Below are 21,810 nucleotides of genomic sequence, written 5' to 3' on the forward strand. Positions count from 1 at the left end.
AGTGCCTGCAGCAGTGGCCCAAAATCTGCAGGTGGGATAGCAAGGCTGCTTTTTCATAAGATGTTCTTAATGGTGATTGCTGCAAGACAGGCTATCTTGTGCTGAGAGCTTAACTTAACTACACCTGGAAATGCTTTCTTGTTGACCTTGGGGAGCACTCCTGGCTCCCTGGCAAGGAGAAGCTGGTGGGGGTCTGGGGGGAGGGAGCTGTGTCTGACACCTCCCAGAGCCCTGGATGCAAATCTGGTCAGGGTATTTTCTTGGCAAGGCTTTGCCAGGCCATGGTGCCTCACCTGTGCCTGGCTGACAGCTCAGGGCATTGCTGGCCCACGGTCAGCCCAAGGCTGAGCAGATTGGTAGAGCTGTGCAGAGATTCAATATTTATCAGATTTGACTTTTTAAAAGCTTTTAGTGACTATGTATAGGGGAGGAAGACGATTAATGCAGTAACGTCTAATCTGAAACAGTTAGCTGTCCTTCAGACAAATACAGTGCAATCAATGCTATTTGCACTTCAATACGGTGAAGCCTCTCTCACAGAGGTTAAATGAGAACTCCAGCTTGCTTTAAGCCTGTGCCAAGAGTCATTCAGGTTATACTGAAATAGGAAAATAACAAGCTGATTAGTATGATCCTGAAATAGAAGGGGGACTAGCAGTCCACGCTTACCTGAGTGGTCTGAGCCAAATCTTTTGAAACCTGGTTTTGACACAGTCAGCTAATTGGACCTAATAACTGTTCCTTCCCAAAATTAGAGTTGGGAACTGCTTCACACTGTAAGCTCCTTTTTCCTTTTCATCCTTAATGTGAACTACGTAGCAGGTAATTTAAGCAAAAGATGAGATTAACAGAGCTAAGCAAATGTAGTGAAACAAGGGCTGTTGTACTCTTTGTATACATCTGCAGCCCTCATGGATAAAGGTGAGGGGAGCCATAGGAATGATCACCGTGCTGAAAAGGATTGCTGCCAATAAACTGCAAAGGTAGGTAAATTTGGGGTCTTCTACTTCCATAAGCTCTTGATAATTTTCTTATATCATTCCTCCTTGACCAATGGGCAAGGTGGATAATGCTAGGGTGGCAGCAACAGGCTGGGAAAGTTTGGATAAAATGCTAGTCTTTTGGCTGTTTTTTTTCCCTGAGCTGAAAAGTGAATAATATTTTTGATGGATAAATTCCAGTTTCAATTCTTAGTTTGTCTAAAATAAAGCTAGAGATCTAGAATGAAATGCTCCACTTGAATTACACAGTGTCAGACTCATGTTACAAAGCATAAATTCTACAAAGATTATGAAGACAGAAGTGGTTACAGTTTTGCTACTTAACTGCTTGCGTACATCTATCTTTGGGCACTAACAGCTAAAAACAGATTTGGCTTGTGATACCATAAGGGGAAACTGAAGAGACTTTTTAAAGCATCACAGTGAAGGAAACTGCAAATCCCCTTTAACAGTAAATTTGCTCATAGTTCCTGATAACATTAAAAATACTTAACATCAATGACACCTATGAAGCAATCTGCAACAGCAGGTCTACCCGGCTGGGCTATAAAGCTTGTTCAATGGGTTCATTAACATGATCCCTTTGTTTTCTAATTTGTGGATTAAATATCATCTGCAACTCCTGTCACTGCATGGTAAGACAGCATGTGTGAAAGCAGTGTCTCTTGCCGGGCATGAACAGGAAACAGCCCATTCCCACAGTGGGGGGCCTGCAAATTGACAGAGCGGGGCTGTTGCAGCTTTTTAAAGGGAAAGCTGTGTGAGAGCAGTTGGGTCCAGCTTCTACCTAGAGCACTGGCTTGAAGGAGTGGAAAGGGGGAAACACTACTTACAGCTGTCATAAAAATTGACATGTTTCAGTGTGAAACTGCAGGCTGATCAGAATGAAGCTAGACTGTGACACAACGCAAAATCCAACAAAGCCATCCACATCTTCAGCAAGCTTAGGTTTTCCCCATCTTTTTAATGCACTGCCTGGAAGAAGTAGCCAACACAAGTGAAATACTAGACTCTCTCACCTCATGAGAGAATTGCATTCCCAGCTGACATGTCCAGCTGGGCAAATACCTGTGTTGTCCTGCTGTGCTTCTGGCATATGCAAAACCCCACTGGACTGTAAGAGTTGATGTAAATACCCCCAGTACTTTACTTGACCTAAGTAAGCAGAATGGAGAATATAATATGTGGCCTCTGAGGAAGAAAATAATACAAATGAGAAGTTTACAGCACTCTAACCAAGTAGTCAAATACAAGTAGGACTATTCCTAAGAAAATACTTAACATTTCACCTCAAGGAGAAAAAAATCATCTTTCCTTTTTTCATGGAGGCAAGAACATTAACAGCTTGAAAAGCCCACAAAAGGTAGTTCAGCAAGTTCAGGTAAAGACAAACAGAGCAGATTTCTTATAGGTTTCACAGAGTGATTATAAGTCTATAAGCATTTATTTTATACATTTTCATTAAGTCTCCTATTAACCACACATTTTTAAAACATACGCCTACCTCCAGAATATTTCATATGCAGGGAATGAATACAAGGATTGTGCACAACTTTAAAGGTGTGAATATCCTAACATAAAAATATAAATGTGTAGTTGACATACCTAAGTAAAAATGATCTGACTTCTAGACATAATGCACAAGCAGTTCTCACTCATACAATGCTGCTAGAACAAACTGCAACATCCAACTTGGGATGGCCACAGGCCTTCTTGTGCTTCTCCATCAAATTATTTATCCCACAAACCTGCAGGTGCTGTTGACTGAGTCTTCAGGGCAATGGTGGTGGCACTGACAGGACAGTTTCTTCTGCGGAGGGGCAGCCGCTGTACTCTCACCGTCGTCTTTTCTGTTCTCCATGCTCAACTTGCCAGAACTTCGCAAGGGCATGTTGTCTAGAAAACTGGGTAGAAATACAAGGAGGGGGGGGAAAAAAAGAAACATTTCTAGGCTGGGCTGCAAGACTTGATGTAGGCTTTAAAATATTTCCACCCATCAAAATTAGAGGAGGTGCTTTGCGCCCAGTAAATTGAACTGGGTATTTGTTAAAGATCAGCTTTCACCAGAAGCCTCTGAAATGGTCACCATGGTTTTGGGGCTTATTGGGCCTCAGTGACATTAGATCGAAGGTGCTGATGTTCGAGTTCTGTGCTGCCAGCACTAGAGTTACGCTACGCTTTTCAGGCTGCAGAGCACAGCTTTTCTCCTATTGGATTATGTAGGTCAACTCCTTGGTTACACCTTTGCACTTTCTTTGTCTTTATACTTGGCACATATCTATATCCACTGAACCCTATAAAATAGAGTGGAATTTACTGTGCTTAAGACAGAGCAGAACACAGGCATAAAATGAACAAAGATTTAAAAGAAAGTCATGTTCCTTCAAGTTCTAAATCTTTGCACAGGTACTTTGTCACTGAAGTTAATAGGCATTACTTGGAAAACAAGGAAAAAATTTCACTTGTAAATATATAAAACACTTTCTATAAACACAAAGTAAAAGGCTAGAATGTGTTTAGAATGAACAATGCTGAAATATGGAGGTGATAGTCCCTTCCAAAAATACCAGTGCTGAATCTCCATGGAGTTGGTGGAGTAGAGCTGGAGATGTTGGTGATGGGCTAGGAGCTGTTTAAGCAACTTGCTTTTCTCCTCCCCCCCACCTCCCCAGCTCTGCTCATAAATATCAGCTTTCAGTGCTTGTGAATATTTTAAGCCTCAAAGACAAAAATGAGATCAGCATGAAAAGCTTCAACCGGCAGTTTTGCACTTTCCTTTTGCTTTGCTTCCCCATAAGGTATCTTACTGTCCTGCAAATGGTCATTTGCAAGCAGCTCTCTCCAAGAGAGTACTTAGGGCAGGCTTGAAATTCTTGACTTTTGCTGTTAAATCCTTAGAAACAATTGGCATTAGTTCTTGTTTTCTGGCTCCTGGTGCTTTGGCTCTAAATAAAATCTTCCCAACTCTCCATCACTAGGACTGATGTATTATCAGAATGACAGACAACTATCCTTCCCAGCTCCCTGCGGAGAGGAGGAGGGCGGACAAGTGGACTGAGGTGATGGGAACACAGAGCTACTTCAGGGCTTGGATGGCAAGAAGCAAAACTGAGGCAGCAATGGGCTGCAAGGTCCTGAAAGCAGGGCTGTTCAATCAGCCCACCTTCTCTTGAGGACAAATTAAGTTTATTCTGTGCTTTTGGGAGCACTGACCTCCTGTGCTGAGTATGCACCCTTCCTGCATGAATATCAGCTGGGAAGCTCTGCACACAGGTGGGGATGAGTAACAGCAAGCAGGTATGCTTTAGTGTGCTTTGGTACAATGTGAAGGGTGTCCCCAGCAAGCTGTGAAAAGGCTGAAACTTGCTTGCTCTAAGAAGTGGGACTTGATATCAAAGAGCTCATTCAGAGAACTGTAGTAGCTTCAGGATTATGGCCCTTCCATTCCTGTTTTATCAAGATGAGAGAATGTGATATTTCTTGCAAAAGATAAAATACTGAGGTGATTCATACGAAACAAGTCAATGCATCAGATATTATGCAAGAGACATGAAAAACTTTTACACAATAAAAACTTGTGTGGCCTGATCTTCAGAGCTGCTCAGCACTTACATATCCCGTTAAAACCAGCTGGTGTTTTGATAGCTCACCACCTCTGCAAGTCAGACTAGAAAATGAGTTATAAAATGTAGACTATGGCCTTGTAGCCTTTATGCCCAGCATCAAGATATTGGGTGCAGGAAAAAACTAGCTGTCAAAGTCCCTTAGGTTTCTTTAATAAGCTTGGCAAAATTGGAGCTGAACAGATTGGTTCATACAACATGCTATGAATAAACAGGTATATAATTCTATAATTTTAGGTGCAGTAGGCTCTTAAAATGAGGGGGGAAAAAGTATTGTGATCCTTCTCTAATAGGATTAGGATATTTTAAAATCCTGCCTGTGTTCAACAAATTAGCATCAACAGATACTTGCTCTCTGGGTCACAGGATTAGAGATTACTAAATAAATTCTTTCAACTGGCAAATTTTGTTTTACATTGTCCCCATTGGATGGGGAGTATTCCATTATTAAAAATATTAAAAATATTCCTGTCAGACTTTCCTATTTCTAGCTTGTGAGGCAACAAAGTTAAAATATTGATACTGAGTCAAACAATATGTTCTACCTTCCCTTTTCATGATTTTTTGTACTAGTTATCTGGTGTTCCAGCTGGGATCTTCCTTCAACAAAGAAAGAGTGCAAGGATGAAAGTATTTTCTATCTAGTATAGAAAATGGGAAAAGGATAATTACATATCTGAATACACCTGAAGATGTCACACTTAGATAACTAAGTACTTTCCTCATAAAGCATACAAATAACTAGGTCTTTCATTTTCTCAACAAGTACATAAGGCAGTCATGCTGTACTGCAATCTGTATCCATCACTCATCAGGGATGTGATCAAGAACAGCTTTGGCAAAACTTGCAATAAACAGCAACTTACATCCCCAGACCTGTCTTTTTTTTTTTTTTTTTTTTTTTTTTTTTTTGAAATGAAAGGTTGGTGTTGCCAAATCAGAATCTGAAATTTGAACTATTGCCACAGGTAGCTGGATACAGAGCTGTAACTGGGCTTTAGAGAACTTAGGGCAAAAGAGGCTGCGATTCAAATTTATACTTTCCAAGAGTCTGAAAGAGATGTAGGCTAGGATTTTGCTTCAGCTCATATCCAGTGCCAAAACTAGGGGAAATCACTGCAGTTTAATGTCTAATACATGAAATAATATAATTAAAAGAGACGGGAAGATGTTGCTTTAAACTGGATTTTATTCCCCCCCCCTTTTTTTTTTTTAAAAAAAAGGCTTTATTAGCCCATTCTTATCAGTCCATTTGCTTAATCCTCCTAGACCTTACTCCTGCCTGCTAGCTTTTTAAAAATAAATAAATAAATGAAGCCTGCCAAGGGCTCTCACCCAATAGCAACTTGGACTACTTGATAAATCTGCCTCTTCTCTTGCTCAAATAGAGTAGAATTTCAATAGGGTCTTTTGTGTTCCACCTCTTTGATTTTTGGTGCAGAAGGATTCTCAGCAGCCCATTGCCATGACGTAACATGCATAGGAAGAATCCCCTTGGCACAAGAACTGTCTAGGGTTTGGGCATAAGTTTTTACTGTTCTCTTTCTATCAGTAGCTGAGTACGTATGACAAGCTGCTAGTCTCACACTGATCATAGTCCTGGTAACATAAGAATGAGTGGTAACATAAGAATGAGTCTTCTCTAGTCCACTCCATGTCAAGAGGCTCCAAAAAACCAAGACCTTTATCAACTTGTTCCAGGGATCCTTAATCCTTTGTAAAGCAAACCATGCCACTGCAACTCCATGGAAGCATGATTACATAAAAGATAGGTAAAGCTAATCAGACATTGCCTACTAAAACCATACTTTATTAGTATTAATCATACCAGGTGTGAAATGCACAGTCTGGGTGGCAAACTACCCCCTGCTCCCACATTTGCTGCTGTGCTGTGACGAGCATACACTGGGCATGCAGCCCTAGCTCTGTATACAAGTTAGAAGCCCTCTGGGTTTTGAAAACTCTCTCTACTATAGCCTATTCTGCTGCTGTCAGCAGACAGCCAACTTCTTGCTCTTGCTGAATGGAGCACAGCTTAGGACAACTGCAGGAAAATACTAGTATTGGAAACAGAAGATATAATAATATTCTGCTGAGAAGAAACTTATGGAGCCCAGGAGTAAAGATTGCTGTTGAGCTTTGGGTAGGTGAGACTTCTTGTGGACAGACAGAGAAGTGGTAGCAATGGCAGGGAAGCCATGGAGAGAAAGGAGGGATAGCATGGGGAGTGGGGGTGACAGATGAGAGGGAAAAAAAATGCAGGGAGCTAAAGGGGGGAAGAATGGAAGAAATACTGGATGAATACCGGGGCTCACCCTGATTTCATCAGCGACTCTGTCAAAACAGTTGAGAGCCTGAGTAGCCAGTAGACTTGCAAAGTTTTATCCAATTCAGTTAATTTTCTCAGCCTATCCCTCCTTTTAAACCAAAATTCACCAATGTGTGCAGAGCACCTTCCACTACAAACATTTTCCTTTATAGAACTGGGATCCCTCTAAATTGATGTGGTACTCCCTGCCACGAACATGTGCCTGGGAAAGGGAACTGGGTGCTCAGAAACATGCCTCGTTTTTTCCAAATAGGTCAGTGTCTCTCTCTCTAGGCTCTTTGCCTCACCTAAGAGCCCTTTATCACCACGGCAGTCTCTATAGGAAGGCATCAATAGAAATATCCAGAAGAAGAAAAAACAGGAAAGTAATAAAGTGCAGTAAAACAAAAGCATTATCCTGGACAACCATGGGAATTACTACTGTGTCTAACTTAAATTCCTGTTGTTAGTGCCAGCAAATAAACCCTCTTAGAAATTTAGACTTTATGGTAATATATGAGCATAAAGCCTTTCCTTCTAAATTCTCCCTTCTCAAGTGGCAAACTATCATGGTTTTTCAGTTTTTTTAATTCTTTTTAATGACAGAGAAATGGTAACAGATGCCCGTTCCATAATCACAGCGAGTATCTAATATCCACAGGGTGAATTACATTTTGTTTTTAAAATAATGCTGTTAATGTCTTAATAGGTCTGTAGACAGAGGTTCATCTTGCACACAAGGAATATCACCCATTTAAGCTCCTCTGCACTGACCCACCTAGACACCCAAAAATCTGATCTAGAGAGACCATCTTTTAATGTACGTTCAGTTTTCGTGCTCTGTCGTGACTGCCAATAAGCACTCCAACCCCAGCCAATTGCAGCCCTAGTTATGCGATTTGGACAGGAATTTCTCCGCGAGCATCTGGCCGTAGACCAGTAACTCATTTCACACAGGCCTGGAGTCATCAGATGGTAACGACTTTTGGGCACTCCTCAGATTCAACTAGTCCAGTAACGTAGGAGGTGAAAAGCTCTGTATTCTGTTACTGTATTCCAAATCTTAAGCCACCCTGTTCCCAGAGGGTGAATAATTAGCAATAGCTGTCTTGCAACAGATTGATTTTTGTGCCACAGCTGTTTGATTTATGTGCTGTAAATGTTGTGAGAAAAACAGATTTTTCTATGGTCTGGCATGGGTTTGTCAAGAGTAGAAGTCACTTATTCCTTATTGAAATAGACCCCAAAGGCCACAAGTATGTTAGGAAAAGATTATCAGAGTGCCTTTTTCTGCACAGAGTATTTTCAACTTCATACACAGTAGCATCCACTCATGTTTTCTCATGCCAATAAAAATATTTGGTTAGCTACAGCATCCCCTGGAATTGTGAGCTGGTTACTGCTTCAGAGAAGGTATATCTAGGAGGTATACCTACATATAGGAGGCCCTTCAGCTGCTGCATTGTGTTGGAAGTTATATGCATTTGCTCAAAAAATACTTGAAATTTTTTTAAAAAACCTAAATTTACTGCTTTGAGTCGAAAGATAGCAAGAAATTAGTCAATTTGACAAAACTGTTGGACTGAAATTCTGAAACACAGGTTAACTATAGGCTGGCCTATTCAATTAGGATGCTTTTTAGCAAATCATAATTTCATTAAAATATGAAACTATCATACAACGCTCTGCTAGTGTTTCTGATGCTACATCATAAACCACAGCCTGATGGCTTCCCACCAGGCCAGTGTTATACCACTGACATGATTGTTTTAAGAGAAAAGGAAATAACTAACTGCTAACTCAACTGTACTTTACAGCCATCAGATAAAAAATTCCACGGGGTATTTTTTGGCAAATAGTCAGCAATGAAAACACAGCATACTTAAAAAGTTGAAATAAATTAGGCCTCTTGACTTCGCCTGATCTGCTGTATAAAATAGTCAAGAGGTAATGGTAAACCATTTTTTATTGGTGACAATCATAGAATAGAAAAAGGGAAAAAAATCATGATGGTTTGCTGAATACACTAGGTTGCCACAAAGTGGAAGGAAAGGTGAGATGCTGTGACCTGCACATTTTTGATTAAAAAAACCCAAACAGTAAATCTGGCATAAAGCCCCAGAAAATGAAAAGGATGTGCTTTCCTTCCCAGTGTATGACTGTACAGCACTAGTAAGCCTCAAATGAAGCTGGTATCAAATGATGTTTGACAGTAGTCTTAATCTGATCTATGTCTATTATAAAAATAGACATATTAAACAGAAATGTAGTATCGTTGGGCTTATGTTGTATAATTTGCCTCATTTCTATCCTTACTGTGCACCAAAGCATGCAGACCTTAATCAAAACTCTTGCACTGTTCATTCTCATCTGTGTGTTTCAAAATTTGGGGTGGTTTTGCTTTCAGTCATGCTGCAAGTAAGGGTTACAATCTGAAGTAATTTTAAGCGTTGTCAAGATAGATTTTTTTAAAAAAATTATTGTAAATATTTCTGCCCATTTTCACAGAATTGCCACTGTATGCCAATATAACTAGATGCATATGGCACTAATTTAAAGAACCTACTCATAAAATGCTTTCCCATTTGGTTTGAAAAGGGTAAGTTCCCTTCCCTCACAATATCTGTTTAAACCATCTTAATCATACTTAGCTTATTTAGCTAATAAAGTCAAGTTCAGCATGGAATGTGACAACCTTTCAAATTAATACACGTGCCATATATCTTTCAACTTAATGCAAAGGCTTCTTTGGTTTCACAGCCGATAGAGACTGCACATGTAATTTGCTGTGCACAACCACATCATTGTTTGAGTATTACTTTTTCCTGGCTTCCTCTCTTTTTCTGCTATCTACAGTTAATCTCTCCTACATTTTTCACGTGGAAAAAATGATAATCTGGTGGCCCATTTCTTTAGCCTGCCTGCTTCCTTGGACACTGCAAAGGAAGCCTGCCCATAACACTAACACAGTTGAAATGAAGAGCATCTTTATCTAAAAATGCCTTTTGTGCAAAGCACTAACTCCCTATCTTTAAAGAATTTCTACAGCTGTCAAAACTCTTACTCACTTCAGTCTCCCATCATTTGGTTCCATCTGTAAATGTTTCACGCAGATTGAAAGGGGGGTTTCAATATAAATCACTCTTGTAACCTCATTTTTTGTAACATTTGTGGAGATGAGTAAAAAAAGTATGTCACATCATCCTTACTAGAAATACCTAAAACTCTTGATATCCTGGTGTCTTTTGAAAACCCACATTTTAAACAGCAAAAATTAAGTAGCATTTTGGAGCTACCTACGCCATATTCTTTTCTGAATTGTTCTCACACAATTCAAAATGAACAAAAATTTTGCAAAAAGTACTACTGCTTAATGTGCATTATATGGGCATTAAAAAAATCAGAACACTAGGATGTAAATATTTCATGAATAGTAAGGTGAGACCAAGGCCTGATCTGAGATTGAGAGACTTCTGACTTCATCCTCAGAAGGATTTGGAGTCAGAGCAGTGTACACCATAAAAAAGAAAAGAAAAGAAAAAAAAAAGAGAGGTGCAACTAAAGTAGAATTGTTCTGTTCTCAAAGTATTACTGTTTAAGGCACTAAAAAACAGTGGACAGTTGCAGTGTAAGTTGGCACATTAAACAACGGCCTTGTGCCTTCAAAAAACTTACTCTAATTTCTGACAGAAAACCAAATTATATCAGTGAAAATGCTGAAGCAGACTGCTTAAAGACAAGAGGCTGCTTTTTCCTCTCAGTCATTTTTATGTACCTGAACTTTTTTTCCTCATCTTTTCCTTGACCATGATTCAGGAAAATGTCTAGCTAACACAATCAAAATTCCTTCCAACTCTATCACTCAAGGCCCTGCTGTAAAACCAGATCTTGTGTTTATAAGCATCAACTGATGGAAAGGGTGAATGGCAGGTCAGGCACAAGCACATGGGATGAGCAGTCCAGCTGTTCAACAACATGCACTCAGGTGCTGTGGGTCCTACACCTCCCCATTTAGAAAATCTGTGTGTAAAGAGACAAAGAGAGGTCACTATCAAAGACCAAAAGCAGTTATTTCTGGTTTAAAGCTGCAAATTGCTATGTATGCTTGCAGATCCGAGCAGCGGCCACTGAACACCACCTTCACCAGCTTACACAAGCATTGCTATGGCCAGAGTCTCACATTTTTTTGAACTTAAGAGGGGGGAAAAAAATATAGGTAAGCAATGCAATTTGCTGTTGCTACTAAAAGATGCTTTGCTATCTGTTGTTTAGGAAAGCATCAAAAATTGTAATGAGTAAGCTGTAGATTTTTATTAATTACCATTTTGGATGATATTCAGATTGACCAAAGTATTAAGACTATGGCATTTAAGAGAAACAACAACAGATAACCGAGGCCCTGTAGCACTTTTCAGATGCATGTAACAAATCATCACTCCTGTTTCCTTTTCTGATAAAAACGAACCCAAGAGCACCCTGCCAGTGGTCAAGATAAAATAAATACTGACCAAAAGATCAAAATATCAATTATTTGTTCTCTACCAACATCAGAGACTGCACCTGTATGTTAAAACATGATAAGCATGTGAGTGTGCCACACTTGCAAAAACATAGTGCTAACATATTATTCAAAGGTGCTGGGGTCCTTTTAACCAACTAGGCATCTCTTCAACTTGGTTTAAAAAGCAAAGTATAATTTGCAAACTCCTTCAGTTCTACAGATAGAAGTTGTTCCTTCTCACTTTTCAAAAGAATGAATTAAATAAGGGAGACATTTCATTTACACAAATAAAACTAATATAGCTGTCTAATTGCACTAGCATGCTATGTTTAAATGGTAAATATATAAATCTTTCACTATGTACATATAGAACTTTTTTTTTACACTTGGTTTACTGATTAGCTTATCACAAATGCTTCCCAAATCATTTATTTCTACTAGCTCTCCTCCCAACTTTCCTACAATTGCCTCTCAGTCCACCAGGACAGACTAGTATATTTTGATCATTTATTTCATGTAGATGCCATCAACACCCCCAAATCATGCACATTTATGGCACTCTCCATTTCTTCAACTCAGCTGCAGAATGAACCACACAAGTATCTGCAAGAATTTGACTTCCCTGAGGCAAATGCCACTCTGCCAAGTCACCAGGCCAACCAGGGCTTCAAGTAGTTGAACAAGTGACAGTATAAATTCTTGGGCTGTTTAGCTGCCAAAGCAGAGAGTAAACTGAACTGACTACTGCTACTGTTGGGCTAACCATGCACACTGAATAGCGATTTGAACTGCATGTGTAGAAATAGCAAGCAATGAAGAAAATCTTTGTGTTTGTGTATGAGAGCTGAGGTACAAAACCTATCTTCTGAAAATGAGGCTGAATTCAACAGAAAACATCGCTGACTTATTCGCTTTGACAGAAAGCAAATAAATATGTTTAAAGGGTGAGGAAAGCCTCTCTTCTTGCAAACCAAAATTAATTGCATGCACAAAACAACAATAATCAATTTTGACCACAGACATAAGCAGTACAGTTTGCCTGAAGTGCTCAAGCTCTCTAAAAGCATTTCTATGTCTGAGCGCTCGAGCACATCTGCTGCGCTTGTTCGCCTGGGAAGCGGTCGCATCCAACCCGCGTCTCGTGACGCTACTCTTCAACACACAACCGGCCCGCTGGCGTGCCGCCCGGCTCGGGCTTCCGAGCCTCGTCTGCAGAAGACGAGGTGCGAGCTGCCGGCCTTGCCAGTGTTCTGCTTTTTTCCCCAAGTCATACGGACAAATGTTCCTAAATACACAGCGTAGCTGCATTTTCACTCCCAAAGTCACAGGAAGAAAACTTTGTTGCAAACAGACACCTTTAAAACTTGGAGGCTACCTGGCCTCTTTGAGCAGTGTTAAAGGCTTGGGTGACAACCTGTCTCTCCTGAAACTTTGTCCTCACAATGCAAAGCAAGAAACAACATTCTGGGCAAAATGTGATAAACCTGGCCTTTTCCAGCCTTAACTGAAGCTCCTTTAGGAGATGATAAAATAAGTTTGGTTTCATTGTTTGAGGGTTTCCTCAAGCAATTAGTATTTAAAAATGTATAGCATGGATGCACTATTTCAAAAAGCATTATTGACATCCATGTGCCCTGGGTGTTGCCACAGTACCTTCAGACTTGGCGCACAGGTGTCTGTTGTTAAGGCTAAAACCAGTCCCAGCTCTGCAGCTGATCCGCAAAACACAAACATGGCATCGCAGTGAGTAATGACTACCACTACTAAAATCCTTATTTTTGCATTAAACGTTTCAAAACCGCAGGCACAGGGGACACCACCCCGCGGAGCAGTCGGCACCTATACCACCCTGCAGCTAAGCTGCTTTTGGCGGTCACGCGTTCCCCTCCCAGACCTTTCGTGGAAACCCACCGAACTCCACTCCTCCTGCAAAATCGCTTTACAAACTCTGCTTGACCCACGCTTTACAGGAAAGAGAGAGGGGGAAAAAAAAAAGTTAAGCAAAGCAAGTGCTCTGCGAGCTAAAAAAGCTAACCCTGCTACTTACTTACGTTTGGTTTCCGCAGGCTGGCTACACCGCTGCCTGATTCCCCCAAGATGAGAGTCGTGTGAGGGGGCAGAGAGCTGCTGGCGGAGCCCACTACGAAAACACAGCACCGCGTGCGGGGTTAATCCTGCACCTGTGATGTGCTATTTAGCAGTAACGAAACGCAGCCCAGACCGCGGCTGCCTAACACAGCTCAGCTGTTCTTCTCAGTACTCTCTTTGATTGTAAGCTGGCAAACATTATTATTTCAGCCAGGCACAAAGCAATATTCAGGCTACACAGGATACGACAGTGAAAAGGTGAAAGAGAAAGAAAATCCTGGAATTATTATAAATAAAATAAAGACTCTGAGCCATACAGAAACCATAACTATCTCCAGATGGTTAAAAGCGGCTTCCAGGGTTCGTACATGAAATGCGCACCGGAGTCGGTGCCTTTAGCTCTACAGCTCCTCTTTAAGTGCTCAGCTACCTGCGATGAGGAATACGCTGCAGTGGCTTCATCTACCTCAACAGCCATTTTCCAGTGAGCACGGTCACAAGAAGTGACATTTTTTTAGCCTCCCTTTGTTTATTTTTTTAGGCAAAATTAAAAATGCCAGTGGCAAACAGACTGTGGTTGATTTAGAAGTGGTGGCATACAAACAGTGATTTGTGACTCTTTTAGGGGAGAAACGGTCACCAAAGAGATCTTCAAGCTGCTACCACGACACACAGGTTTGGGGACAGTCAATTGACTAATTGACTCACTGAGTTTATAATTCTAATGCAAGGAGAAGCAATCTAGCAATAGGTCTATATTCCAGATAACGTGGTCATTTTATACACCACACCTCCTCAACACAACAGTTAGCACCGGTCCCTTCCAAGCTACTATATAACTATTAGAGCTGATCTTTAGCTGCTGTTACTGATCAGCTTTCTTCTCTCTGGTACTCAGCTGAAAACATCAGATGTTGCACTCAGAACATGCTTACAGGATTTTGCACCTGAACGCTTTTCTCTACAAAATAATACTTTGATTTCTGCTCCATCATTATCTAACCTAATTACAGATTTGGAAACTAGAAATGAAAATAACAACAGATATCTCCACACTCAGAAATTATGTATTCAATTTCTTGTTGGAAAGCTTACTGCTGTTGTCATTTACCAAAGGGATTATTTCCCACAAATCAGTTTATGTGTACTTTATTAAGGAAAAATACATGTTTTAGGGGAACTAATATTCCTGTGCGAAAATGCTCAAAGCTAATCTGGAAGCTAAGGAAGTCTTAACCGATTTAATGTGGAAGGACTACCTCTTCAGGATGCTGAGTGAAACCAGAAGGGATTCCTAGGGCAATCAGCCAAAGATAGGAATCTGGATATTCAGTTTGATCTACAGAGGAGAAGGCCACAAAAAAAGACTTTATACATCATGAACATCAAACTCACAACTGAGTTGCCTCAAATCTGCTTTTTCAAAGAAATTTCATTTATTTTCCCTGTAAGTACTGTCCTTCCTTTTTCCGAGCAGCCTTACACACACCTTTCTATAGCTATTGTTTGATACTAGCAGATGGCCCTCTGCTACCAGAGGCAACAGCTGAATCTTTCCTCCTTCATGCTCTTTGGTCTGTTCTTGTTACATCCCTGCCTTAGAGAGCTACTGGCATATGCTAACACGCTCACGTGCACCTCAGGAGAAAAAAGGGAAATCATGGTACCTAATCTTCTGCTAACACAGCATCGTGACACTGTCCAACTACAACCTGCTTGAACTGCATAGCAGTGTTCTTGTCAACCATCTCAATCCTCCTCTTCCTCTCTCTCCTAGGGCATCTTGCCTACTCCCTTGACTTCTTTTTTGGATTTTTCTCATTTTGGGTAACTCATGGAGTAGACCACCACCCTTAGCTTTTGGTCTCCCTTTCCGTGTTTTCAGAATTGCCCTCCCAGAATTAGGACGCACACAGTTACGATGCTGAGACGAATTACCAAAGCAGCCAACTCACTTCAAACTTTACGAAACATTTGGTTTGGCTTAGGCCAGTTCTCGTTTTGTAAGTAATATAGCCCAGTAGCGTCTCATTTTACAGATAGGGAGCTGGGCCGCAAAGGTCCCACATTCATCAGGTTAGCTCACAGCTCAGCTCAACTTCACACCTGAACCTAGGCTTTCCATTGGACTGCTTGGCAGTACGATGGTTTTAGCTGCAGCTGTAGCCTGGAATAAGTGGCCCTTTTGGTAGGGAAGATAGAAAGGGAACGTGGACACGGGAAGGGGAAGCAGGTGCTCACCCGAGCTCTGCACTGCGCTGCAGCCCGGGCTACATGACTCTGAGAACAGAGCCCAAACTCAACAAATTGACAGCACAGCAGTAAAACCAAATGCAAAAAAAATTCAATAGTTTCTCCAAAGATTGTACTGCAAGCCTGTGAAAGAACAGGGACTTACCCACTGCTTTTCCATAGCCTCGGCAAGAGCTCTAACCCTATCTTACCCACCCACCTTTTCATTTGAAGGTCCAAAACCAACTTCTTCACAACTGTAAGCAGCATATTGAAGTTGTTTTCCTTGCATAATACGGCCTTTGCACTGTATTTACAGTTACACAGACAGTATTCTATACCAGTCTGTTTTTCTCCAGGCAATATGAAGCTTAAAACTTGCTTTTAAGAAAATGTGAAAGCTCAGAGAAACAATTTAAAAACACGGGAGCTGAAGCATAAACAACTCGATAAATACAGATAAGTTTTTTGAACTATAAAAATGAACTCCGTAAATTTCTTGAATTAGAAACACCTTTAGTATACAGTTCCCTTTACAGGTCACTCACCTAAATACTCATCTTGCGGGTAATCTCAGGAGATAAAAGACCTCTGTTAAAAGATCATATGGGCAAGCTGGTGGAAGTATGGGAGATTATCGATACTTGAGGCCACAAGGCAGTGCTGCTGCTCATGTTATTTAAATTTTATGGATAAACAGGCAACTTCTGTTCCAGAGGTAAATAACAAAATAGCATTTCTTGTGAGTTCTAAATCTACTTTTTTCTTTCCTTCTTTCGTTTCCCTCTCTCTTTTTTCCTTAGGCATGCAGTTAACCCTGTTACAAAGTAAAACCTACCACCTACCTACAGGAACCAGGCCAAAGGACTTGTCAGGAAAACATAAAAAAAGCATCTTACTTTCATTAATGCGTTAAAATGTCATCAAGAAACCTCGCACAAAATGCCGTAATTGCCAGCTGCCTGTTTTCCCATCCTCTCTCAGCGTGCAACACCATGCCTCCTGTAGGCTCGCTGCCAGCAACGTTCAGAACGTTAAAAATCTCCCCAATTTCTGTAGACGTGTCGTAAAGCAAGCTCTGGCGGACAAAACCGAAACAAACGTAAGAGTAAACTGATGTTATTTACTTTAAACCAAGAGGGAAGCGAGACCGCTGTGTGCCGGCAGTCGTACTCGTACTCACTCACAGAAGACCAGCTCAGTGTGAGGAGGTTAGAGGCGGCTGAGGACACATTTCGGTTCCCAATTAACACCAGTGAGCCACAAAGGCCGTGTCTACTAGGCGCCAGCACATCCAAACTATCCTCCCGTCGCACAGGGCCCTTGCTCTCTCTCGAGTTCAGTGTCTCCTTACTTGCTTCGCAGTGTAAGCAGAGGGATCATTAGTTATGACTGGTAGAGTCTAGCAGATAATCTTGACTCTTATTTCAGGAACTATTAAGCTATAAACACTGCTCTGAAAGCCATTTATCTGCATTTTAAGATAAACAGAGAAGCTACTCAATTAAGTAGATTGCAAGAAATAAGCTATGGATGCCAAAATGAGTGACTTTTAAATTCCAAAAAGGAAAGTCTGTGCATTTAATAAGCACAATTTTATGCCACAAAATTACTGACATTGAAGTTCACAAGCAACATAGCTCTGAGATGTCTGATAAAGAAGTACAAATCAAGCTGTAATTACAAAACAGTTAACTCCAAGCCTTGCAAATTACAGGCACTTACACTTTACTAGTTACTACCATAGATGTCAATTTTGAAGTATAGCACTATAATATGGAAACCTGTGCAGAACAGTATTTATCTCCACCTCACTGTAATTCGAAAATGAGATGCTATCACAGACCTTTGTGAATGAGATAAATGCTCAACCTGTCATGCCTGAATCCGCACTTGCTAAGGAGTACATTCCTCCTGACAGGCAACAGGGTATGAAATTATTTTCAAAAGCCCGGGCAACTAACCAAAATTCTTACTGAATACTATTCATCTATTTGGACATATCTCTGAGATCTTTAAGATACTAGTTTAGTAAAATTATAAGCTAAAAAAACCTCATTAAAAACTATACTCGCAAAATAGTTTTCAATATCCTGGTGGAGAGAAGAGAGAGGCGGTGTGGAGAGAGGGATTTTTTTTTTCTTTTTTTTTGGACATGAAAATTAAAAACCTGATCTTTCCTTGCACACTTGCAGATGTCAGAGCTTTTCAAGGCAGCTTTGAGGTCGGATAAGGGAACACCGCAGGTGCAAGCGTGTCGGGAGCCGAAAGCTTGCAAGGCTGCGCTGGAATCCGATCCTGCCCCCCACATTCCTGCCGGCATTATGAACGCTCCCTGAAGGAATATTACCCTAATGCGGACGAATTTTCCGCCAACAACCCCAACCTCATTAAACCTCCTCTTTATCAGCATTGTTCAAAGCAGTTTTTCTGGTAATATTGAACTCCCTTATGCCCGTCTCAGAAGAAAAGAAAATCCTTTTATGGTCTCTCTGGTATCATTTCTCCTATTCAGGTCCACTGGTAATACACAATAGATTCAGTAAAAATATTCGGTTTCATCATATGGCAGTCACAGCCTAAAGAAAGACTACGACACACAGATTAAGAGAGGTGGTGCGCCCATAAATAAGTATAGAGAGACCACTTTCCAATCAAGGTTTGACAGATTTATACGAGTAACTCATCTCAGCTACTGGGCAAGCCCAACTGAATTATCAGGACAGCATCCCCTAGATAAAGCAGGCGTTTTCCTGGACCCGTAATTCCGTGTGCCCCTGAAATGATCTTGTATCCCTCCCCAGACAAATTCTTCTGCCTTCAGTGGATCACACAGGCTGAATTCTCTTAATGCGAATATCCGTTGCCGTTAAAATGACTTTAAAACTTCAGCAGGCTTTCCCCTAGCTTTACCTCGGAGCCAAAAAAAGCACAGGTATTAGTCCGCATTCAGGCCCTGGGAAAGCAGCGTGACGTAAGAGCGAGGTTACGGCACGCAGAGACCGAAAGTGGACTCTATTCCCAAAGTGACGGCTGCCTAATTACGTGACCTGATCCCAGACGCTCTGCAAAGCGCTTTGCCCGTCTGCAAATCGTTGACGCAAACAATTATATTCTTTCAAAAGCGCTTCTGGTTTGCAGATGAAAATTGTTATTAAAGGATTGCCACAAGAACACTGTATACAGAGGTTTCTTATTCCGCCGCTCCATCCCAATCATCCTGAACGCTCCAAAACTCCAAATACAGCATAGGAGAGCAAAATACAGAAGAGACATATAGCCAGAGGATCTCTCCTTATCATAACATCATAGTTTAATAACAATCCTGGAATGATAATATTAGTAGTACTGCGAGCTGCTTTTTCTGAGGAAAACCGTAGACTAAGCCATGCTTTTCTTTCCATAGATTTTTCTGCCTGTTGCTCATCATACAAACATCCAAGAGGGACTGTCAAGAATAAAAATCCTGGGAAAAGGAAATGCAGGCAAGAGCACTGGAAGAAGACGACCCAGACATCGACCATCCTTGGTCAGTTCACCTTAAGCCGGTCGAGATTTTTTGAAGGAAGCAAAATTGTGAATAAATAAGCCCTGAGGGCTCCAAATTGGGCGAACAAAGAGTTAGAGACACAGAACCACGTCCCTGTCAAAATAAAATAGTCAAAATAGTAAAACTACTCAGCGCTCAAAAAGTTAGTATTATCCAATATGATAGTGTCAATATGAGCAAAATAAATACGTATGGTAGGGTCCTCGCACTACCTGAGGGGGTAGTCCAAGTGCTCGGTGCAAACTGCAGGCAGACTGGCGCCTTACGCCCTCCGAAAAGCACAATCTGGCTACAACATTTTACTCTCTTTAAAAACAAAAACAAAACAATGCTTCCCGTGATTTATTCATCTTTCCCTCAAATCGCTATCTCTACTTTCGTATTTTAAATGTCTGTTTTCCCTCAGCTTACTTTCCTCTGTAATGTTTTATGCACTAAAAAAAAATTGTTTTTCTCTTCTCAGTCCAGTTCTTTACAGTTGTTTCTTCTCCATGGATTTTTTTAAAATAAACTAAACAAGTTTCTTCCCAAAACCTCACTCTTCCCCTACTAACCTTCCCCTTGACTATCAGTCTATCTAACTTGCCCTTCTTTTATCCTCTTCTACAGTCTCTCACCGCTCTCCCAGCCCCTCACTCCTCCCGCTTCATGACTTCGCTTTTACATGCTCACTCGTGTTCTTTCCCTTGTTTCCATCCTCATTTCCTAAATGATTTATGTCAAATCTGTCAGTCCTCCGCTCCTCCTTCCTCCGGTTTTCAGCACCTGCCCCCCTTTCTCATCCCTATTAAATGCACATGCGGCGCTGGTAAGAAATGAAAATCAAAAATAGGTTTATTTTTCTTTCCTTTTTCTTCTTTTTAGCTATTTTAAAAGATGGAAATTGTCATCCAGCTGAAGTTTCATTTTTCTCAACTCCAGTCAATCTCTAAAAGTACTCCAAGTAATAAGAACTAGGGGCCTACAGAAAATACGTGTTTCATGCTGAGATGCTGTGTAATTTCAGAGAGAAAGAAAAATATTTTCCCAAGCTTTTAACTTTTCATTTGTATAAAACAGTTTATTTTATAGCTAGGTAAAGATGTTAAATTAAACAACTTCTTCATTAGCGTAATATACTGTAACTTACTATAAATACCGTTAGCATAACTAAATGCGTGAATTGTGCAACATTTTCCATCAGAATATATAAGGGAATAGATGCCAAATATAGGGTAAAAAAAATATAGTAACAAGTTAGCTTTCTTCTATAAAATAGCAGAATTCTTGAAGAATGTGGTGGTGGTCAAATGTCTGACAAATAAGAGGTTGTTTCCATGCTACACAGCCTGATTATTGGTCTGATCAACTCTAACTAAGGAACAAGTATTTGGATATTCTGTAAAAATGCACAGGGAATATTATTTTCCTAAAAAGACATCTGAAGTTCCTCCCCCTCAGCATCTTATTGCAGCTCTTTTAATGCCCCAGTGCTAAATGAATTCCCTGCTGAGCTCGGCAATAGAGGAAGGATTTCCTGGGTGGGGACCATACTGGATCAAACACGCATCATCTCAGCCTTGCAGCCAGATGGAGAAGCCAAAGGGTAAAACAAGTTTCTAAGGCTGCACGTGCTGACCGTACAATTTCACTACTCGTACGCATTTAGCAGTTAATGTTTCTACGCTGCTTTTCTTTCCCAAGTGGTGTTCCCTGGACTAAAGGTAGTGGACAGAAACACCACCTCCGTGTGGGAAGGAACAGGGCTGATCTCCTGGCCTGCGCTGCGGAAAAATCCTTTTAAAAAGGCCATTCAATTTGCCACAGCACAGAATACAGATTTTTTTTACCCTAAATTACCAGGCCAGTCCAAGGATTAACTTAAAAGATTTAGTAATATACTCAGCAGAAAACCAATGCAAATGCTTAAGTACGTGTGACACCAGAAAATACCAGGTTTAGTGATTTTCTTCTGTAAAATACAGCACATTTATAAGTAACTAACTTCTTTAGAAGTAATTTACCTCTTCAGATTGCTCTGCTTACAGAGCTGCGCGTCCGCATCGTCTGTTTGGTTCACAACAACTGCGCTTAAAACAAATGGCTCAAAGACAAGAATGCCAGTGTGAAACTCAGCAGAAAGTGTGACTAATCTCTGCCAAATTTAAAGGGGGTCACGGCTGTAGGATCCTGCTTGAGAAGTGGGCTGTGGGGCATAGATTTCCTTTGCTGATTTGTATCTAGAAGACTAAGAGGGGGTATTATTGGGAGGAAAATATCATCTTTGTTACTCTTTGAAATTTTTAAAACTGAAGTTAAAAATCTGACTCCTAACATGAGAAAAATTTGCACTGCAACATCAAGCCTACAGATTGGGGATGTGTTGGTAGGCTATCCACTTTGCTTATCATACTGAATGCTAACCATCTAACCTCAAAACCAGCAAGAACAAATGTTTTTAATAATTACTTAAAAGAGTAAGGTTAAGAAATATACTTCCAGAGAAGTCCAGAATGTAGTCTGAGAGA

General features: G+C 40.7%; 1 protein-coding gene across 1 annotated transcript in view; it reads right to left on the minus strand.

Annotated features, from left to right (window-relative positions):
* BMPR1B (bone morphogenetic protein receptor type 1B) overlaps positions 1-21,810 on the minus strand; it is a 113,183-nt gene that overhangs the window by 26,125 nt on the left and 65,248 nt on the right. The window contains exon 2 of the mRNA XM_062575015.1: positions 2,750-2,905. Within this exon, the coding sequence (XP_062430999.1) occupies positions 2,750-2,905 (156 nt within the window). The remainder of the gene's footprint in view (positions 1-2,749; positions 2,906-21,810) is intronic.

Source organism: Rhea pennata, chromosome 4, assembly GCF_028389875.1.
Source record: "Rhea pennata isolate bPtePen1 chromosome 4, bPtePen1.pri, whole genome shotgun sequence".
NCBI lineage: Eukaryota > Metazoa > Chordata > Aves > Rheiformes > Rheidae > Rhea > Rhea pennata.